The following is a 19,140-nucleotide window of genomic DNA, read 5'->3' as shown; positions in this document are numbered from 1 at the left end:
TTAGCTTATTCCGGTTGCAGAGCATGCGAGTTCAGACAATTACTTCTTATATGAGTGCTAAGAGTGCTTGTAGACGTGCAATACCCTTCAAACCCCATGGGTTCGACCCGGATAGATGGGCCGAACATGGAATTTTTTGCACTTGGCTGTTAGTTTTGACATAAATCTCTTTTGTGATTTTTGTTGGCTAAGTTCATTTTCATGTGAAGGAAATCCAATGAATTGCAAGCCCAAAGGCTTGAGCTCATATATAATCTATATGAAGAAATAAGGTTTTTCACTATTTTTTAAGTGATAACCATAAATAACTTTAGTCGAGCTACAGAAACAAGAGAAAAAAGAAAGAAAGCGTAAATATGGGTTGAAGGCAATATCTGATTTTCATCAATCTGATATCGAAGGTCAATTCATGGTCTGATTGAGCTGAAATTTTGTCAGCGTGTCTGTAACACATTCTTTTTAAATTTGATCGGTTTGATTTTCACTTAAAACTCCCCACATCAAGTTTTTCATGGTTGAACCGAACCTTGTTTTTTGTGAGATTTATCCTTCATCTTTCGTGAAATTCATGTATATTGCTAATAATGGTGTTCTTGATGTCTTTGTTGTCATGTACCTCTAATATTAACTAGAGAAGAACTTTGTTCACCTAGTTTTGTTGATAGTGAAGATTTTGGGTGGACTCACGTCCCATGCTTTTTTATCTCCTCACACCGAGAAGGTTTTCCACATATAAAAATCGCCTTGTATTTTCGTACTTGGTGGTTATTTTGCTTCCCGCTAGGTCTGCATAAGAGGTGGATTATTTTGTTCCGCTGCGCTAATTCGATATTGTTTGGGTTATTACTCTTTTCCCAACGATTTTAATGCTTCTGACCAACTGCAACGTGGATTCAATCATCTAAATTTCTTTAGATATTACTTATACATTCATAACCACGAGTATTACTCGGTGAAGTTGCTGCAAAGTAAAGCCTTAAAGTTCCATTTGTTTGCAAATTGGATTATCATCGCAGACAGATATCTGCTGCTCTTATTGACTGAAACAACTTGACTTATATAAAAGTAGCTCGCGCTGAAGAGTGAAGCTCGCTTTTATGCATCTTACTAGGCCAGCTTTACCTTAGTTGGCAGCATTCCGCTTAAGCAGGACAAATGTGACACTAGCTTCTGGCGCAAACTCGAGGATAGACGACTCTTCATGCTTTCGGGTCACCGAATCAAAGAACTCATCTAACATCTCGTCCTCAAACTGCATTTGCTCCTTCAAGAGTCCCTCCAAACCCGCTCTCCATGGAGGATTCGCTGAAGGATGGATATCAACCATCTCCACCATTTTCTTGACGCTGAAACACCCATTCATTTCTACAGCTTCTTTCACTTCTTGGGGGGACGCGTAATACATCGGCAGGTTGAACTCGTCCATTCTTTCTTCACTTATAGTTCCCTACACCAGAAAATTAAAGAAGGATACCTGTGAAAAAAATCATTCGTTTCGCCATTGTATGACCCCTCATTCCTAATATTCTAAGGGAGATATTTTCTCATTTGATGGAGCAATACACAGGAAATCTAGGAAAATTCACAAATATTTTCGATGGTAGCGAAGAGAATTGCAAGTTGGACTCGACAAACATCATTTGTAATACCTTCTTGACCATGTCCACGAGGCAAGATTCCAACAAATCTAGGGACCTGTTGGTAATAAATTGAGAATGAGGAGCTCCGTCCCGACGGGTGCCAAAGGTAAGCGCCATTAGTCCTCCCAGGACAACTTCTTGCGCTCTAGCACAGAGAAAAACCTCCATGTCCTTAGCGAACTGAGCTGCATATGCTTCGATGACTTCTTTGTTGGCATTGGGGTAAAATATCCTCCCTTTGTTCCAGGCTGGAGAGCTCTTGTCCTGAACTTCTTTTGGAACTCCTGAAAGCCAATGAAGAGTGAAGGAAGAGCAAACAAAGTGGAGGCAGCTTTTCAGGAATAAGCGGCCATAGAATGAACCCGGCAGGCCGGCTGCATGATATCGCCTGACTGGTGGGAGTAATCTGAAGAGGGTGTTGAAATCATTCCCTGCGTGATCATTGAAGAATACTTGGAATTCCAGGATTTGAGAGTCGAGTCCCTAGGGATTGGCACTTCTGCTCTACTGCTTGAAGAACGTTGCTCACAGCATAGAACGTGTTGGGCCCGACCGAGCAACCGAGATCAGCGACGAGAAAAGCTCCAGAGGAAGAGAATGCTTCGATGTCAAGATGCTCGGCTACTGCCTCCTGGATGAGTTTGCGGGCCCTGTCTATAAATATTCTCTGCAGCAAGATATAGCACTCAAGCCGAATTCGAAATGAAAGAAGATACTTGCAGTCACGCTGCACGACGTGATGCATTCCATAGACATTCGAAAACATCCTGGTACGAGGGTGTTCTCAAAACTCTTGGGTTGGTCTTCCGAAACAGGTCAGACACGGAAAAGAACTGAAATCACACATCAACACCGCAGGCCTAACTTACCTGGGCTGAGGAGTTTCTGGTGTAGCTGTGAGGCCCTTCTCCGCCGTTCATCGGAAACGCATTAGACGGTCCCTCCATCGCCGTGGTAATCTCTCTGTACCTCTCCCTCGCCCGTTCTCTCTCTCTCTCTCTCTCTCTGACGGCGCGCTTGTGGGACGTAGAATGGCGGGCGTGGAGAGTTTATAAGGTGAGATGAAATCAGTGGAGGGTCAACGGTGCAGCTGCCAATCTGTCAGCATCGCGGCAGAAGTTCACTGATTTGACTTGCAATAATTTGGAACTTATGACCAGTCGACGTGCAAGTCGATCCTAATCTCGTGGCAGGAATAAGGTTTATATAGAATTCTCTAATGTCCTTAACTCACCCATGTGGTCCATCGGATTTTTAATAGTGTCCAGTCTGTTTCTTTCCATTTTCTTTTACCGTTTCGAAGGTCAATTCGACAAGACACGCAAGAGTCCTCGATTTTCTAGACGGCAATAACATTTTTTTGGGGAAATTTTCTAAAAATCCCTAGTCAAAGTTGATAGTTTTCGCAGCGTGGCTCCAGAATTTGCAAATTTATCTAAATTGACCTCCAATTTACCGGCGGCACAAATCTTTTATATGTAAATATTTAGTTGATAAAAAATATTTTCATTATCAATAATAATTTATGTATAAATACTTTCGTGAATGATGAAAATATTATCTACGATACAAATAATTATTTTTAAGAAAATATCTTCAATATAATTCATTTTTCGTGAAACAAACAAAATATTTGACATCTAATTTCTGCACTCTTCCACCTAGGTTCAGCCCTGCTTGTTGAACATCTCCAAGCTCCTTCGCCTTGTCCGGGACTAATGCGGAGCATCCAACGAGCTCCATCGACCAACTCAGAACCATCGATGCTTATTCAAGCCAAGAAAGAAATTGGGCATTAGGCCTTGGTGGTGAGCTTCTCCTATCCCGAAGTCCTTTATCCTTGGCTGGTGGAAGCTTTAAGCCTTGGTGGTGAACTTCGTAGATCTCGATCTGCATCCTTGGTTGGTGGCGCTGCCTTTATACCTTGGAAGGAGATTGTTTTTATCTATTCTTATTCCTTTCCATTTCTTCCCCGTATACACTACTCCATACACTTAATCACAAAATTCCCCTTATAAAAAATCCATTCTAGAATCACTCACCCCATCACGCATTAGGGACCTACACGTGCATGGAGCCGCACCTCAAGACCAAGTTCCCCGAGCACAAGCTCATCCGACATACGGAGTCCCTCGCCCAAGTGCTAAAGGGCATCATTGATCCATGAACACCAAGATTGCCAAATCGGTGAAGCTAAAGTCCAAGAGCTCGAACGTGGAGGGGAGATTTCGGAGTCGAAGACAAGAGCATGTTTTAGCTGCATTTGGGTCTTCTTTTGATCATCTTCTTCTTCTTCCCTCGAACATTATCATCTGGAGAAGTTCCTGGAAGAAAGAAAGAAGACAGAACACTCGGAGGTTTAGTTTAGAGATCTTGGGAATAAGGGTCTAATTTGAAAATTTTGGCGATCGAGATTGTTGTTCGGTGAATATTTATGCCACCTGTAAGTTGGACGAAGCCACCAATTTAAGGGATATACTTTTGAAAGAAACTCAAAAAAATCTGACGTCAAAACCATGTGCTTCATACGTTCCTTCTTATGGTGCAACTAGGAAGGCCTTCCCCAAAACCTGTTGCTTCATTTTTGCCTGCAAAATATTTTAGTATCATACTTGTGTTGAAGTACTTTGACCTACGCTTCAACACCAGCTCAAGTCCATCAATTACTTTGTTTGAGTCGAACTTCGGCACGGAGTTATTGAATCGCACCACGATTGTGCAATTTGACGTGCTTACTTTATAGGCCCACACAATGTCCTAAACGATGTTTGACAAGGCCTTTCGAGATCACTATGGCTCACGTCCCATTTGTTTTTCCTCAAAATACAGTGCACATCAGTAAAAAGATCAAAAGTAATGATTCAGGAAAACTCTCGCCTTATGTAATCTCAAGCATCCTAAGCATCTTTCCATCGTTTCATCCATTTGCATGCACTCCTGTGTGAATCTTTAACTAAAAGCGAAAAATGAAGACCAAGATCCCCATGAACTTCTGCAGTCATGATAAGAGTCATCGCTCTCAGAAATAATAAATTTTAAGCAAAAGTTTCGGTAGATCAATGTCATGCAAGAAAACAAAATGATGATAAATCATTGTCAACCAATGGTAGAGCAAGATGATAAACTTCGCATATTTATTCAAAAAATTCTAAACGTATCATATGATGGTCTATTCAGTCCTAAAATTTTTAATTTGATCAATTTAGTCATAAATTTTTTCGAGATAGTGAAATAAAGAACAAAGAAACATTACCATCAAGGAAGGAAATATCTATGGATTCAAATCATCCTAGCATTTGTAGTTAAATTCTAGAATGGATAATACTTTAAAACTGGAAATTAAATGGATATCTTTTTACACCTTAAATTGTCCACGCTTGTTGTGAAATTTGCTCAACACTAAAAGCTTCCCATCAAAACGGTTATCAAAGGGTGGTTGTCACAAAACGATACAAATATGAAAACCATCCAGAGGATAATCGTCACTCAAAAGAGAAAAGAAAGTCAATACCTAAGGAAAAGTTATATTTAAAAAAACCATATCCATAAAAATGTGGCATCACATTATATATAACACGTCACACTTTGACATGGCAAGAAACATGCTAGACACTGTTTAAAATCCGATGGACCAAATAGGCAATGTAAGGACACTAGAGAATTCTATATAAACCTTATCCCTGTCACAAGATTATGATCAACGTGCACGCCACAACTCGTCATAAATTCCAAATTATTGCAAGTCAAATCCATGACCAAATGGGCGAGTTAAGGATATTAGAGAATTCTATATAAACCTTATCCCTGTCACGGGATTATGATCGATGTGCACGCAACAACTCATCTTTAAGTTCCAAATTATTGCAAGTCGAATCCATGAACTTCTGCCGCTATGCTGACAGAATAGCATTTGCACCGTTGACCCTCCACTGATTTCATACCACCTTATGAACTCTCTACACCCGCCATTCTATGTCCCACAAGCGCGCGCTCAGAGAGAGAGAGAGAGAGAGAGAGAGAGAACGTGTTGGAAGATACACGAGAATCTTGTAGATATTATTCAAATCAATCAAGATCAAATTAATATTGGATCTGATTTGTAGATTATTTGGTTGCCTTTTTCTGTACTTGATTTGTACTATAATATTGTTCTTGTACATTGATCAAGTGATATACGATATACAGAAAAATTCCACACGTTCTTCTCTGCCCTTTCTCCTTTCCTTCGTCTTCTTTTAGAACGGGCGAGGGAGAGGCACAGAGAGATTACCACGGCGATGGGGGGACCGTCTAATGCGTTTCCGATGAACGGCGGAGAAGGGCCTCACAGCTACTCCAGAAACTCCTCAGGCCAGGTAAGTTAGGCATGCGGTGTTGATATGTGATTTCAGTTCCTTTCCGTGTCTGACCTGTTTCGAAAGACCAACCCAAGAGTTTTGAGAACACCCTCGTACCAGGATGTTTTCGAATGTCTATGGAATGCATCACGTCGTGCAGCGTGACTGCAAGTATCTTCTTTCATTCTGAATTCGGCTTGAGTGCTATATCTTGCTGCAGAGAAAATTTATAGACAGGGCCCGCAAACTCATCCAGGAGGCAGTAGCCGAGCATCTCAACATCGAAGCATTCTCTTCCTCCGGAGCTTTTCTCGTCGCTGATCTCGGTTGCTCGGCCGGGCCCAACACGTTGTATGCTGTGAGCAACGTTCTTCAAGCAGTAGAGCAGAAGTGCCAATCCCTAGGACTCGACTCTCAAATCCTGGAATTCCAAGTATTCTTCAACGATCATGTGGGGAACAATTTCAACACCCTCTTCAGATCACTCCCACAAGACCGGCGATATCATGCGGCCAGCGTGCAGGGTTCATTCTTCGCCGCTTATTCCCCAAAAACTGTCTCCACTTTGTTTACTCTTCCTTCGCTCTTCATTGGCTTTCAGGAGCTCCAAAAGAAGTTCAGGACGAGCTCTCCAGCCTGGAACAAAGGGAGGATATTTTACCCCAATGCGAACAAAGATATCATCAAAGCATATGCAGCTCAATTTGCTAAAGACATGGAGGTTTTTCTCCGTGCTAGAGCGTAAGAAGTTGTTCTAGGAGGACTAATGGTGCTTACCTTTATCACCCGTCTTGACGGAGCTCCTTATTCTCAAGTTTCTGCCAACAGGTCTTTATATTTGTTGGAATCTTGCCTCGTGGACATGGTCAAGAAGGTAAAACAAATGATGTTAGTCGAGTGCTGCTAGAAATTCTCTAAATTGCTGTTGAAAATTTCTGTTCATATTCTTAGATTTCCTGTGTATATTTCCGTAAAATAAGAAATACTTTTCCATTAGAACACTAGGAATGAGGGGTCATACTTTGGCAAAACAAATGAGCCTACGGTTTCCTTCTTCAATTTTCTGGTGTAGGGTACTATAAGTGAAGAGAGAATGGACGAGTTTAACCTGCCGATGTATTATGCGTCCCCTCGAGAAATGAAAGAAGCAGTAGAAAGGAATGGGCGTTTCAGCATCAAGAAAATGGTGGAGCTAGTTGAAGGATTAGTGGAAGCCTATCCACTAACGGGGAAAATGATAGCTTCTCAAATGAGAGCGGCTCTGGTGGGACTCTTGAAGGAGAAAATGCAATTTGGGAAAGAGATGTTAGATGAGCTCTTTGACTCGTTTGGCTGGAAGCACGATGAGTCGTCTATCTTTGAGCTCGTGAGAGAAAGCAGCATCACGTTTGTTCTTCTCGAACGGAGCACTACCAACTAAGGGAAAGCAGGTCTGATGAGTCCCATAAAATCGAACTTCATTCTTTGGCACAAGTTGCTTTAATATATAACGACTTCTTCCAACAGATATTCCATAAGTATTCAATAAGAGCAGCAGATATATATCAGTGATGATAATCCAATTTCGGAACGCTCAGTCACAGTTTCTTCGAAATGGAACTTAAAGCATTTTTTTGCAGCAACTGCACTGAGTATTACCTTGTGATTATGAATGAATAATTAATATCTAAAGAAACTTGGACGAGATTCTTCTCGTAGTATGACTCCTTGATTGAATCCACACAGCAGTTAGTCAGAAGCATTAAAACCACAAAAGACTTTGAGGTCAAAACTAATAGAGCCAGATGCAAACGATTCCATGTTCAGGCCACCCACCCGGGCTTTGGCTCACCTGTTCATTCAACCATGGGGTTCGTCGGGTGTTTTATTGGTTAAGAGTTTTACCCATCTAAAGTTTTCATCCTCGTTATCCAAGGAAAAAAAAAGAAGAAAGAAAGAAAGAAAGAACTTGGCTTATACAGAATCTATCTGCAAATGCAACCAGTCTTTTCACTATCAACGTCTAGAAAAAGTTTAAGGAACAATCCAACAAGGTGCACATGCTTGTCCAGCAGCTCAAGAATTTGCAGCTAGGCAACAAACTCACTGACTGCAGCAATTGGTTTCTCTGGACATTGAAAAATACAACATATGTCATTGGAGGTACCAGATCATGAAAACAACTCCTATAGAGCACCATATCTTAGAAGAACTACAAGCAGAAAATGGACAAACAGCCGAATAAATTCTCCTTTGAAAGATATACAGGCACGATGAGGGGGGAAAAACATACCTGGACTTGACAAGACGAATCCAGACACTATATCCTTTTCTTCAATCCCATTTAGTGTAACCCGGACATTTTCACCAGGTCCAGCACGTCTAACTTTATCATCATCTCGGTGCACAGCAAGCACTCTCACTTAGGCCTGCAAAGCAATGATAGGATCCTTAAATGAACCTGCAATAAACAAAAAACTGGGAAACTATGGCTAAATTTATGCAGATCATTTACCTTATTTGGCATGAGAACTAAAGAATCACCTTCATGTATGCTGCCTGATTCCACTTTTCCCATAACAAGAGTTCCCATTTCCTTGAATTTGTTGATGATAGGCATCCTACAAGTCGGGGGTTCATCATCAAATGCCTGAACTACTTAACAACTACAACAACAAGAATAAGAAGAAGAAGAAAAGTTTAGAACACAACCAAATTAAGTCTCCATAACACCCATAATTGGTAAGCACCACATTTCACGATGCTACAGATGAGATAGGTAGAGATTTGGAGAACTCAATCGCACAAATTGAAACTTTGAGGACCGAAATGCACAAATAACGCGAGTTAAAGAAATATATGTGGGATTACCCTTTGAATTTATGTGCTTCTGAAATACATATCATATTATCAAAAACAACTATCAGCAGCATAATTTTCTTTTTCAATTGGGGGTTACTTTTTGAAGCAGAAACAGCGGTTGCAAGGGATGACAGAGGTAACCTTTCGGGAGTATGGGTAAATAGTAATGGCTAATCCTTGCCTCTTGAAGCAGAGACTGAGGCAGCTTCCTGGGCTAATTGTCTAGGATGAGATTGAGGATATAACAACATAATCTTTTGAAGGCAATTGCCAAGTTTTGTAAAGTCAGTTGCGGACCTAAAAAGCCACGCAGACTGGAGGTCATTGACTTGTATACTAGACCTGCCAAAATTTAACTCGCATGAGGGATGGAAGTTCCTCTGGAGCCCCAGGAGTGTGAATGAAGTTGCACATTCACGGTCTAAGTGGGCTTTCTTTAATCACTTAGGTTAAGGATTTGTTAGAATATGACACTTTATCTGCAAGAGTTGGATCTTTACAAGATTTAGTAATGCGATGAACTTGCTTTGTTCGCTTGCCAAAAACAAATAAAGAACTTGATTTTGACATCTGGCCCTCCTGATGTTTGAGGTCATCATTTGGATGATTAAGCCTCCTCAAGGCAAGGTTGAGCATGTAATTCACTTAATCGCACTCAATGAAAGCTCAAAAATCAAGGTCAATAAACACATGTCAAGCACAAAAGTCTTGACACTTGGAGACCCGACATTGAGTGGTAATATATGTGGACTCAACTCAACTTGATTGTGCCCCTATGATTGACTGAGATACAATAATCAGGAAGCTAAGAAAGTAATCAAGGAGATCATTTGATGTTAGGTGATACCTGAAAGGACCCTTAGGATCACGTGAAGGAACCTCAACAGCATCAAGAGCTTCAAAGAGGCACGGTCCATTCCACCATGAACATAAGCTTTTGTCAACTTGTCTTTATGTTTGAACCAACCAGACCAGATATTGGTAGAAATAGAACATCTGCAATGACAAAAATAACGTAAGACGAGTAGGCAACTGATACAGCACAAACCTACGAATATTACTCCCCAAATTCTCCTACAAACTTTTCAGAGCAGTAGAAAGAAACGGTACCTTTCTTCACGTTATAGCCTGAAGACTTCAGAAAAGGAATCATCTTCAAATCAATTTCATCATACCTAAAAAACATAGACACCACCAAGAGCAAACCACACTGATATTAGAAAGATATATGTATGCCCATGGAGAAGGCAGCAGGTGATGTTGGTTTTTTTTTTTCTTTTTTTCTTTTTTTTTTTGGGGGAGGGGAGGGAGAGGGGGAGAGAGAGAGAGAGACCTTTCTTTAGACCAATTTGTAGAGGGATCGTCCATTTTATTTACAACAACAAGCAGCTTAAATACAACCAAGGTTTTAGCTAGCTGGACATGTTCCCGGGTTTGTCCACCTCTCTCATATCCGGTCTCAAATTCCCCCCTTCTAGTAGATATTACCTGGGAGAGTTGGGTTGGGAACAAGGAGCTATGGTGTGAAAACTTAAAAGAAGCAAGAAAAAGAAACCATCATACCCATTCCTTACCAGTACGCCTATATCTGCTTGGGATGCCCCGCTAATGGACATAACCCTGGAGAATCCCCCCAACAACACAGAGAGAGAGAGAGAGGAGTGTGTCATTAATACTCAAGAAAATTGATTAGACACTATCATCTTAACAAGAAAAAACAGAAAAATCAAATAGCACAGAATTCACACAAAGGATGCATAAGAAACACAATTTGATGCTATAAATTAGAATGCATAGCAGTTCAGGATAGACCTACTGTGGTACTCTGGTGATGCAGCCCAAGTAGCTTAAGGAACCAAAGGGTAATAGCTCACCGGTGCATCTAATATGGTGAAACGAGTTGTTTCAGTCTCAAAATGTGCTCTCCCAACCTCAACTGTTTTACCCTGCATCAATTTGAAATGATTGTAATTTGTTAGATTACAATTTACTGTCCAGGAACCTCCACCAGCATCTGTGGCACCACACGTTCATGCTTCAGGGAAAAGGAATCAAACAGAATTTAAAAAGAATTACAAGAGCTGCCTAGCACCTTAACCCTCTCTTCTTCATTAGTGTCCATAATGTAAGCCATGTACCTATCATAAAGATGATCAAAAGAGTAATAAATAATGCAATCTACAGTGATATCTTGTTTGTTAATACATATTAAAACCTGCATATGATGGCAGTGTAACCAACAAATCATCAGGGCTAAAAACCAAAGGAAAAGCCTCACCAGCTTTCTCTACACTTGTCCTCGCTTCTTTCTCGAACTTTTGGATTGTGCGATCATCAACCTGTCCACTAAGAAAAGAATCTGGCCACCTGTTGTCGATTTTCCAGCATCTGTAACCCAGAATCAATATCTAATGAGATCAAGCAGGGATAAACAAACGGTTTGCAACTTGCAAATTGCAAACACTGAATATTACATAGCACCTAACAGAAATCATGTGAAAATATTAAACCCTTTCAACTGTTTGTGTAATATCAGTCTTTCTGATCCAACTATAGAAGGGAAAATTAATGCATTGTGATTCTATTCCGAAGGACAATAGAGATGATACATCGTGAGAACCAAGATATAGGCAATCGATTGCTTGCAAAAAGATAGCAACCTTAACTCCTGAAGCATCAGAGATTCAGCTAAAGACTCACAAATCACAAGCAAATAAGCGAATAAGTAATATCACTTTCAAGTACTGGGATCCAACAGCTGACAGAGGCATAAAATTGACTTAAAAATCCGTGCTCATGAACCAACTGGAATGGCAGTGCAACTTACCAACATGACCAATAAAAACAACATTCAAATGCCGCTTCCTATCTTCTTCCATTTCATCTTGCGTATCAACATGTTCAACAGCAGATGCTTTATCATCATTCCCTACAAATCCAAAATTTATGTTTTAAGAGAAGTCAAGCAAGTAGGAATTATAAATGACTTAGTTAAAAAGGAAACATAATAGCACCTCGGGGGTCAGCCTGGATCTGTTGGGAGGTTTTTAGGATCTCATCTTGGGCACCTGCAAAACCCACAGGTAAATTCCTTTAGCAAAGCTTACTATTTGCCAAATTTTAGATATGTCAAAATTATTAATGAACAGCTCATAAGCAAATGTATCAGAGATCTTCAACCGACAAAATAAGGGAAGCTCTCTAAGAAATGAGAACCTTGCAACTCATTGTTTTCTTCAGATTCTTATATCCATAAGCAAAGAAACTAAAGGATCTGAGAACAACTAGAGGAGGGTATTGTGACTAACGGCAGGCTGTACAACAGATTCACTTAAGAGAGAACCTTTCATGCTGAGCTACAAAATAAATCAATATGCTTAACTCTTCCAGTTTCATCAAGGCAGGTGATCTAGCAATCGATCAAGCAATATGTAAAACCATAGTAATGGCCCAACAAAGTATCTGACTCCAAAGCCAAGCAAAAGCAATGCAGCCTATTGAGATGAGCCCAATGAAAGTTTCAAGCTGGCTGGGTAGAACTGAGCACTTTTCCAAGCAGTAAAGTTGCCTAAGCTAATGTGAATGTCAAAAAAGTAGGAACTTAAACATAAAACATTGAGATGTTACAGGAATTTCATGAAAGCAACTAGTAGGTGGTCTTGACAGTATCAAATCCTCCACAGTTCATGCAATTCCAGGGTTTGTTATTTACCACGAACCCTCCATGAGAACCTAAATTTTAATGTAGTCACAGCAATACAAGAAGAAAAAGGAAGAAACCAAGTGGAAGTTCTCCAAATACACCTGAGCTATGTAAATGGACTAAACTTGGAAAAACTCGTTGCAAAGTGTCTGTCAGTTAGCCAATCTTCAAAATTGCTCCCCATCACTTCACTTCCTACCTCAACTTCTCAATCAATTTATCACTTATTAATAAAGAAATATTAAATGATTGATCACAAGCTCTCAGATTCCAAAAGGAGCAACCAGAGAAAAGGAAAAAATATCGAAGGAAAAGGGTAAAGCTAAATCCTGCACGACTCTCTTGCCAAAACTTTTATCTACATATACAATAACCATTGATTGTCATTGCCATTATATCAAGACCAATTCAATTTTATCACCAACCTTCCTCCGTTTCATCAACCTTCTCCGTCTCTTCATGCGTTGGATCCTCAGGATGAACAACCCCATTATTCTCTTCTGCCAAGATTGAACACATCCAAAGAGAAAAACCAAAAAATTTCAACCAATTCATTTAGAGCACAAAGCATTCTGAAATTTATATTCTGGAGGAAAAAAGAAGGGGAAAACCACTACTGAGAATCAATGATTGCAAGCCTTCATAATGCTACCTGCTGAGTCAAGTCGCAACCCACGAATGTCTTCCTCGGTATCTAGCATTTAGCAAAACATGTCAAATAAGTCATTTCCAGTCACAGACGTGAAAACTGCCAACAACTTCTGAACGATGAATTCAAACACATTTCAAACACCACACGTCCGCCACCGACAACTTTATTTATAAAATTCAATATCGCACGTTTCACCTTATACGTTCATCGTGTCTCCTTTCTTCATGGACTTCATTAAGAAGCAACTGAGTCGAGGCGACATCTGATTACTTGAGAAAAATATCCAGAGTATCGTTAATGAAAAAAAAAATAATAATAGCAAAGAACAATGAAATCCGGAAAGCGTCATCGGTTCGTTTTCTCGCCAGAAAGGGCAAGGATTTGACTATATCCAGTCCAACAGGAACGACCGAGAGAATTGAGCTACGATCACTACATAAAAAAACAAGAAGTCCTTCATCCGAAAATTCCAACTCGAAAATTTCGATAAATTCAATCAGAAGAATTCAAAAGATGGAATTTTTTCCACTCTCGAACTCCTTCGGGACGTGCTTCTTAATCAGAACTCGCGCGACCATCAATCCAGCAATTTCGACAAAAAAAAAAAGGTGGCGGAAGTACAAACGTTGGCGGGAAATTCAAGAAGTGGGACTTACCCATCATTGGACACGAGTGCTTGATCAGGTTCTTGGATTTTTTTAGGAGAATCTAGTGAAGCAGGGGCGAGCAGATGAAGAAGAAGACGAAGACGCGACTGGAGCGAAGGACGGAGAAGCAATGCAGATGGACGACGCTGTGCCGTTCTGAGTCATCGGGTTTCTGTTGCTCCTGTCGCTTCTCTATCTTATTAGTAAAAGATTTACGTATGTTGTAGGAGTTGAAAGAAAAAAAAAGCTCCATCGTTAGTAGATAATCTCATTATAATGTGGGATCTCTTTGATCAAGTACGCCTGGCAAGTGCTATATCTACGTAATTAAGTGGGCGATGACATAGGAAAGCCTTTGATTTGACAAATTAAGTCGCACGAATAGGCATTTATCAAACTACTCTTACGTAATTCTCTTGAAAACATGTGAAGAGATTGGCTGCTCTCTCTCTGTTGGCCATCCACGCTAGCGTCGAAGGCCGAGACGAAGGAAACTATTTTATATTGGCAATTGCTCGAAGACCAAAGCTCCCGATGAATCGAGAAAACGTTCCGAGCAAGACTCGTAGACGTGTCTGATCGGCGGCTGCATTTTGAAAAAATTGGGGAGTGTTGGGTTAATGTCACTTTCATTCGTGCCCGATGCAGACCCAACCCCATGCGTGTCCACCATGTAGCGCATCAGCCAATCTGAGTTAGTAATGCATTTCATTCACCAACTACATCTGGACATTTATAAGTCAATATATTTTACCTTACCAAAAAAAAAAAACTACATCTGGACATGGACTTCCCTTAAAACTTTTGCAGCTTCCTCCGGGAAAACTGGATTTATGTGGCAACCCGTGGCAACTTCAAAACCCGCCACAATAGTTAGCTGTGGTACTATTTGCAAATACCAATGAGTAGAACCCAGTTCGGACACGGAAGTGTGGACCGGAGAAGTCTGGATCATGAAATTGAACGGCGGATCGTTCAACTGAATAGATATCTTCCTAAGCATCAGTTTCAGCAGGCCTCCAAGATCAGCAGCCTGAAAATGAAAAATATATATATATAGCCAGAGCAGGTCTTAGAAAGTCCATTCATGAGGCCAGTTCAATTATTCAGCTCATGTTCTGTAAATCTCGGCATAAAGAGAAGAATACAGTAAGGATGAGGAATGAGTAATTGTATGCAATCACCTAAAGTAGAGAATCCTAGTCAAGTTGAGATCTTCTGCAAATAAATGACTGGAGCTTACTATAGTAAATCACAAATTCTGCCAGCAAACCTCGATAAGCCTTTCATTATCTTAATTACATCTCTTGAACCAGCTGAAACATCCTCCGGTTAAATGCCAACTCACAAACCTTGATCTGGACTTAAATTCAACTCAAAATACTTACTAGCTCATCTATACAACAACTGGAAGGAAAATGTAAAACTGATCTTAACCAAGTCAAGTTAGTGTTGGTATTTCCTGATACTCTGAAACAGGCAATGTCAAAGGCCTTAACCAAGTCAGATTAGTGTTACTTTGTCACTGCTCGCTATTACTATGCAACGAGCGGTATTAGGGACTTTAAAGGAAACAAGCGTGCAGGAACATTTGAAGGAAACAATCTGACCAACCTTGTTATCATCTAGTTCGTGGAAATGAGGAGAGTGATCCCTCGGCACAATCCATATCTCAAAAGGGGATGAGGCCACAAAGGGAACAAATGAAACGAAATGAGCCGACTCATCAATCAAAAGTTCATTCGATGGGACTTCACAGAGACAACACTTCCCTGTCTGATGGAAATGCTCCCTCAGGCACTCGATCCGAGCCGAAACATTGGAAGGGACAATGGGAAGAGCTATTATCTGGCTGTGAGAATGACTTAGAGATGCCCCGGCCGATGCCCCGTGGTTCTTGAAAACCTTCGAAATCACGAAATGAAAACCAAATCAAACTAAGTACAAGCTTAGATAAAGCAAGGACAACACTACCAACAGAGAGGCCGGAAAGATTACAGCAGTTCAGTCCATCCACAACCCTCTCAACCTCAAGCCGTCTTCCTGTAAGTGGCCATTCAACTATATTTGATGCCCAAAAGCATACTAAGATCGGCATAAGTTGCAATGCAAAGAACTAACTCATCAAGGGCAATTCAACAAATTCAACACGCCCGTAAAGAACTTAGGCATAAATGCGCTCGAAACAACCCCATGATCTGCCTCAACCAGCGCATGAACGAGAAAACATCCATTCCCATTGACGAGATTGATCGGAAAAACGAAATGACGACGAACCTGTACGTATTTGATCGAATCGAAGGTCAATAGCTGCTCGACCCTCTTCTTGTACGCGAGAATCACGTCGCCGACCTCCCTCGGCGACAAATCGCTGAGGTGCACCGAATGGTCGGGGGTCTCGATCACCACGTCGTGAAACCCGAACCCGCGCAACACGTCGGCGTCGCCGCCGCCGCCGCCGCCGCCGCCGTCGAAGTCGGCATCTTTGAGGTTCCTGTCGAGCGCGGGGTAGAGGTTCTCGATGACCCGGATCTTCCAGTCGGAGCTTGGGTCGGGCGGGACCCGGAAGATCTGCGGGGCGCACATGTGCTCGTTGCCGGAGCAGAAGGGGCACCGCCCGCGATGGTCGGAGGCGGTGGCCGGGGCTTTGGACTTGAAATCGGAGGGCCGTTTGGCCCTCGCCGGCGAGAAAACCACCCACCGCCCCGTGATCGCGTCCTTCCTCAGTTGCGGGAGTCGATTTTGCGAAGTCATCATCTGCAGCTTTTCGCCGGTCTCGTTTGGCCTGAAACAACTTGTCTTAAGTAGAAACTTTTTCTGTAATTTTATTATTTATCATGATATGATAGATAACACCTTGTTTGGTAAAAATTATTTCTGTTCCTCAGAATAATTATTTTTATTTTTTTTAGAGAATAGAAATATGTATGGTCTCAAAATAATAAACCTATTTTTTTTCGAAAATAAATGTGGAAGAGAAATAAAAAAAAATAATAAAATAACTTCTGATTCTCAAAAACAATTTTTTCTTTTTTTCTTTTTTTTTTTTTTCTTTTTCTTTTTTTTCTTTTCCTTTTGACCGATCACTAACCTTGGTCATGGCCGACAACCTTGCCAAATTGATGCTAGCCCCGACGACTCCGAGCCACGGCGAGGCTTGGTCTCATCGAGCCACCGCCAGGTTGGTGTCGCCCAGCAGTGGCCCTGCGAGGCCGAGCCTCACCAATGGCTAGACGAGCTCACTGGCCCGATCAGAATTGAGGAGGAAATTTTGGGTCCTTTCGATTTGAACTTGGATGAGTGGGTTCTTATATAATGTTAAGAAATGAGTAACAATGGAGCTTTAAAACCAAGGGTACTCATGGATCCTTGATCGTTAAGGGTTTCTCACCACAAAGGACAAATTTTAGAGTTCCACCAAGGGTTGCCCCGCTTGTCCAATGTATATATCGTTGGCGGCAGGTGTGTCCCTCATTTAAAGTTATTTTAAGGTGCTATAAATCTTTTTTATTCTGAAAAGAAAGGAATACCTTGTAGTTATTTAACATCATCGATCCACATAGGACTCTGAAGAAATAGTTTAAGGTCATACTAAGAACCATAATGGTAGCCAAAGAATATCTTCAAAAATTAAAATGGAACATTGGTGTGAAGATGATGTTTATAAACCAACAAGGTAATCTTTATTTATAAGATGGAACATCACTTGACAAGGGAAATAACAGTCGAGAATCCCAATGAAAAGTCTATCCCAATTTGATCACTCACTCAAGCTTCTTCGCTATTACTTTGGGTTTTCACATTTTCCTTTTCTTGTAATGACAAGACAAGCCCCAAACACCCAAAGGTCTCAATCAAAAAATTCTCTATCATAAAATGAGTGATTTATATGGACTCAATCAAAGAGAGAGAGAGAGAGGATCATGGGTCTAGTTAAAGAGAAGAAAGATAAGATGGGCAAAGTCTAGGTTATATCGAATTTTCAAAGGTGGCAACACGCCCAATCACATTATGTTCCAAAATGGATGCTAGGTTATACACAATATCACCGGGGACTAAATTTAGAAAACAATCATCCTAAGAGAGAAAGAGTCTCTCACCAATGGAGCTAGAGCTATTGTCGCCGTGACGGGATTGAGCAAGTGGTGGATCGTTGTGTTGATGTAGCACTCTCCTCTACTTCTACTTCAAGGTCCATGGAGTTGAGGATGTAATATGGGCCCAATTTTGATTTAGGTTTAGGTTTAGATTTGGATTTAAAAGGAGATTGAGAAGAAGCTCCCAACCATGAGGGTATATGTAATATTTTCTGTGTCTATATACCTTACTTCATTAACTTTAATTGACCAATTAAGTTGTCGTACACACACAACAAAACACATGTGATACTTATTCTTGGATATGATGATCAAGTATATACATGATATATACTATAATTGAAAATCGAAATGCAAATTGTGAATCAAAATGCCTAATTAAAAAGGAACATTGGTGTAAGGATGATGTTTATAAATCAACAAGGCAGTCTTTATTTATAATGTGGAACATCACTTGACAAAGGAAATAAAAGTTGAGAATCCCAGTGAAAAGCTGTCCCATCTTCATCACTTACTCCTGCTCCATTGCTATTTCTTTGGGTTTTTACCTTTTCCTTTTCCTGAAATGACAACACGACCACCAAACACCCATAAGGTCTCAATCAAAAAATCATTTATCATGTCAAAGTTAATGCTGCCAAGGAAGAATTCAGGTCAACCACCATGGTTAGGTGGCTAAGATTTGTACCATGCCACCACAAATCAACTCTAGAAAAGATTTTTTTTTTTCACGATGGTAAGAGAGATCCTTACCGAGAGAGGACGATGAGAGGAAGGAGGCATGTCCTTGACTGGGTTGAGCGTCTTTATTGTAAAGTTGACGGTACGCATCCTCACTCATACTCTCTATTGAATTGGTCTGAGGATTGTAGGCATACGGCTGTGTTTTGCCTTTGGATTTGGATTTGGAAGAAGAAGAAAGAGAAGAAGCAGCCTGAAGATCTCTGATGGTCATGGTCGTGGGGGGCTTCTTCGGGTTAAAATAGTCGTAAAACTGCACTTCCTTCCACTTCTCCTCGTCCGCCATCTTTCTTTTTATTCTTCTTTAATTGTAATTCACCAATTGGGATGTCTATATATATTCACACGCATCATGTTTATTTCTAAGCTTAACAATCGAGTATATATGCGATTGATCCCATAATTGGAAATTGAAATCCCAAATATATGGAGAGCAAATTGGAAATGAAATCATAAGATACTCTGAAATCTAAATTTGGATT

The 19,140-nt window shown here is 40.7% G+C and overlaps 5 protein-coding genes and 1 pseudogene across 5 annotated transcripts; 2 read left to right on the top strand and 4 right to left on the bottom strand.

Moving 5' to 3' along the window:
• Positions 1 to 967: 967 nt before the first annotated feature.
• Positions 968 to 1,893, bottom strand: LOC104429544 (loganic acid O-methyltransferase). Its single transcript, XM_018866757.2, has 2 exons — positions 1,650 to 1,893; positions 968 to 1,447 (listed from the first exon to the last, which is right to left on the bottom strand). Exons 1-2 carry the CDS (start codon positions 1,806 to 1,808, stop codon positions 1,124 to 1,126), a joined length of 483 nt encoding a protein of 160 aa, XP_018722302.2. The 5' UTR covers positions 1,809 to 1,893; the 3' UTR covers positions 968 to 1,123.
• A 144-nt stretch (positions 1,894 to 2,037) lies between these two features.
• Positions 2,038 to 2,644, bottom strand: LOC120286100 (probable S-adenosylmethionine-dependent methyltransferase At5g37990). Its single transcript, XM_039304225.1, has 2 exons — positions 2,510 to 2,644; positions 2,038 to 2,307 (listed from the first exon to the last, which is right to left on the bottom strand). The coding sequence occupies exons 1-2, from the start codon at positions 2,585 to 2,587 to the stop codon at positions 2,080 to 2,082; spliced, it is 306 nt and encodes a 101-aa protein (XP_039160159.1). The 5' UTR covers positions 2,588 to 2,644; the 3' UTR covers positions 2,038 to 2,079.
• Positions 2,645 to 5,881: 3,237 nt separating this feature from the next.
• Positions 5,882 to 6,722, top strand: LOC104425823 (loganic acid O-methyltransferase). The gene is made up of 2 exons (XM_010038636.3): positions 5,882 to 5,995; positions 6,198 to 6,722. The coding sequence occupies exons 1-2, from the start codon at positions 5,918 to 5,920 to the stop codon at positions 6,720 to 6,722; spliced, it is 603 nt and encodes a 200-aa protein (XP_010036938.2). The 5' UTR covers positions 5,882 to 5,917.
• On the top strand, positions 6,627 to 7,425 carry LOC104429542 (probable S-adenosylmethionine-dependent methyltransferase At5g38100). Its single transcript, XM_039304783.1, has 2 exons — positions 6,627 to 6,851; positions 7,050 to 7,425. The coding sequence occupies exons 1-2, from the start codon at positions 6,744 to 6,746 to the stop codon at positions 7,395 to 7,397; spliced, it is 456 nt and encodes a 151-aa protein (XP_039160717.1). The 5' UTR covers positions 6,627 to 6,743; the 3' UTR covers positions 7,398 to 7,425.
• LOC104429547 lies at positions 7,422 to 13,833 on the bottom strand (annotated as a pseudogene).
• Positions 13,834 to 14,432: 599 nt separating this feature from the next.
• LOC104425822 (ADP-glucose phosphorylase) lies at positions 14,433 to 16,610 on the bottom strand. The gene is made up of 4 exons (XM_039304782.1): positions 16,098 to 16,610; positions 15,435 to 15,725; positions 14,599 to 14,853; positions 14,433 to 14,545 (listed from the first exon to the last, which is right to left on the bottom strand). The coding sequence occupies exons 1-4, from the start codon at positions 16,575 to 16,577 to the stop codon at positions 14,540 to 14,542; spliced, it is 1,032 nt and encodes a 343-aa protein (XP_039160716.1). The 5' UTR covers positions 16,578 to 16,610; the 3' UTR covers positions 14,433 to 14,539.
• Positions 16,611 to 19,140: the final 2,530 nt, after the last annotated feature.

This window comes from Eucalyptus grandis, chromosome 11 (assembly GCF_016545825.1).
Source record: "Eucalyptus grandis isolate ANBG69807.140 chromosome 11, ASM1654582v1, whole genome shotgun sequence".
Lineage (NCBI taxonomy): Eukaryota > Viridiplantae > Streptophyta > Magnoliopsida > Myrtales > Myrtaceae > Eucalyptus > Eucalyptus grandis.
This window is presented reverse-complemented; position numbering and strand designations above follow the sequence as displayed.

What these genes read in the sequence shown, in the direction of transcription:
- LOC120286100 (XM_039304225.1), bottom strand. Translation starts at nt 2,587, where the DNA reads ATGGAGGGACCGTCTAATGCGTTTCCGATGAACGGCGGAGAAGGGCCT. An exon ending in CCAGAAACTCCTCAGCCCAG is followed by an intron (nt 2,308 to 2,509) that starts GTAAGTTAGGCC and finishes ATCTTGCTGCAG; the next exon opens with AGAATATTTATAGACAGGGC.
- LOC104429542 (XM_039304783.1), top strand. Translation starts at nt 6,744, where the DNA reads ATGGTGCTTACCTTTATCACCCGTCTTGACGGAGCTCCTTATTCTCAA. An exon ending in TCGTGGACATGGTCAAGAAG is followed by an intron (nt 6,852 to 7,049) that starts GTAAAACAAATG and finishes TTTCTGGTGTAG; the next exon opens with GGTACTATAAGTGAAGAGAG.
- LOC104425822 (XM_039304782.1), bottom strand. Translation starts at nt 16,577, where the DNA reads ATGATGACTTCGCAAAATCGACTCCCGCAACTGAGGAAGGACGCGATC. An exon ending in ATTCGATCAAATACGTACAG is followed by an intron (nt 15,726 to 16,097) that starts GTTCGTCGTCAT and finishes GTGATTTCGAAG; the next exon opens with GTTTTCAAGAACCACGGGGC. An exon ending in ACGAACTAGATGATAACAAG is followed by an intron (nt 14,854 to 15,434) that starts GTTGGTCAGATT and finishes TTTCATTTTCAG; the next exon opens with GCTGCTGATCTTGGAGGCCT.
- LOC104429544 (XM_018866757.2), bottom strand. Translation starts at nt 1,808, where the DNA reads ATGGAGGTTTTTCTCTGTGCTAGAGCGCAAGAAGTTGTCCTGGGAGGA. An exon ending in TCGTGGACATGGTCAAGAAG is followed by an intron (nt 1,448 to 1,649) that starts GTATTACAAATG and finishes TTTCTGGTGTAG; the next exon opens with GGAACTATAAGTGAAGAAAG.
- LOC104425823 (XM_010038636.3), top strand. Translation starts at nt 5,918, where the DNA reads ATGGGGGGACCGTCTAATGCGTTTCCGATGAACGGCGGAGAAGGGCCT. An exon ending in CCAGAAACTCCTCAGGCCAG is followed by an intron (nt 5,996 to 6,197) that starts GTAAGTTAGGCA and finishes ATCTTGCTGCAG; the next exon opens with AGAAAATTTATAGACAGGGC.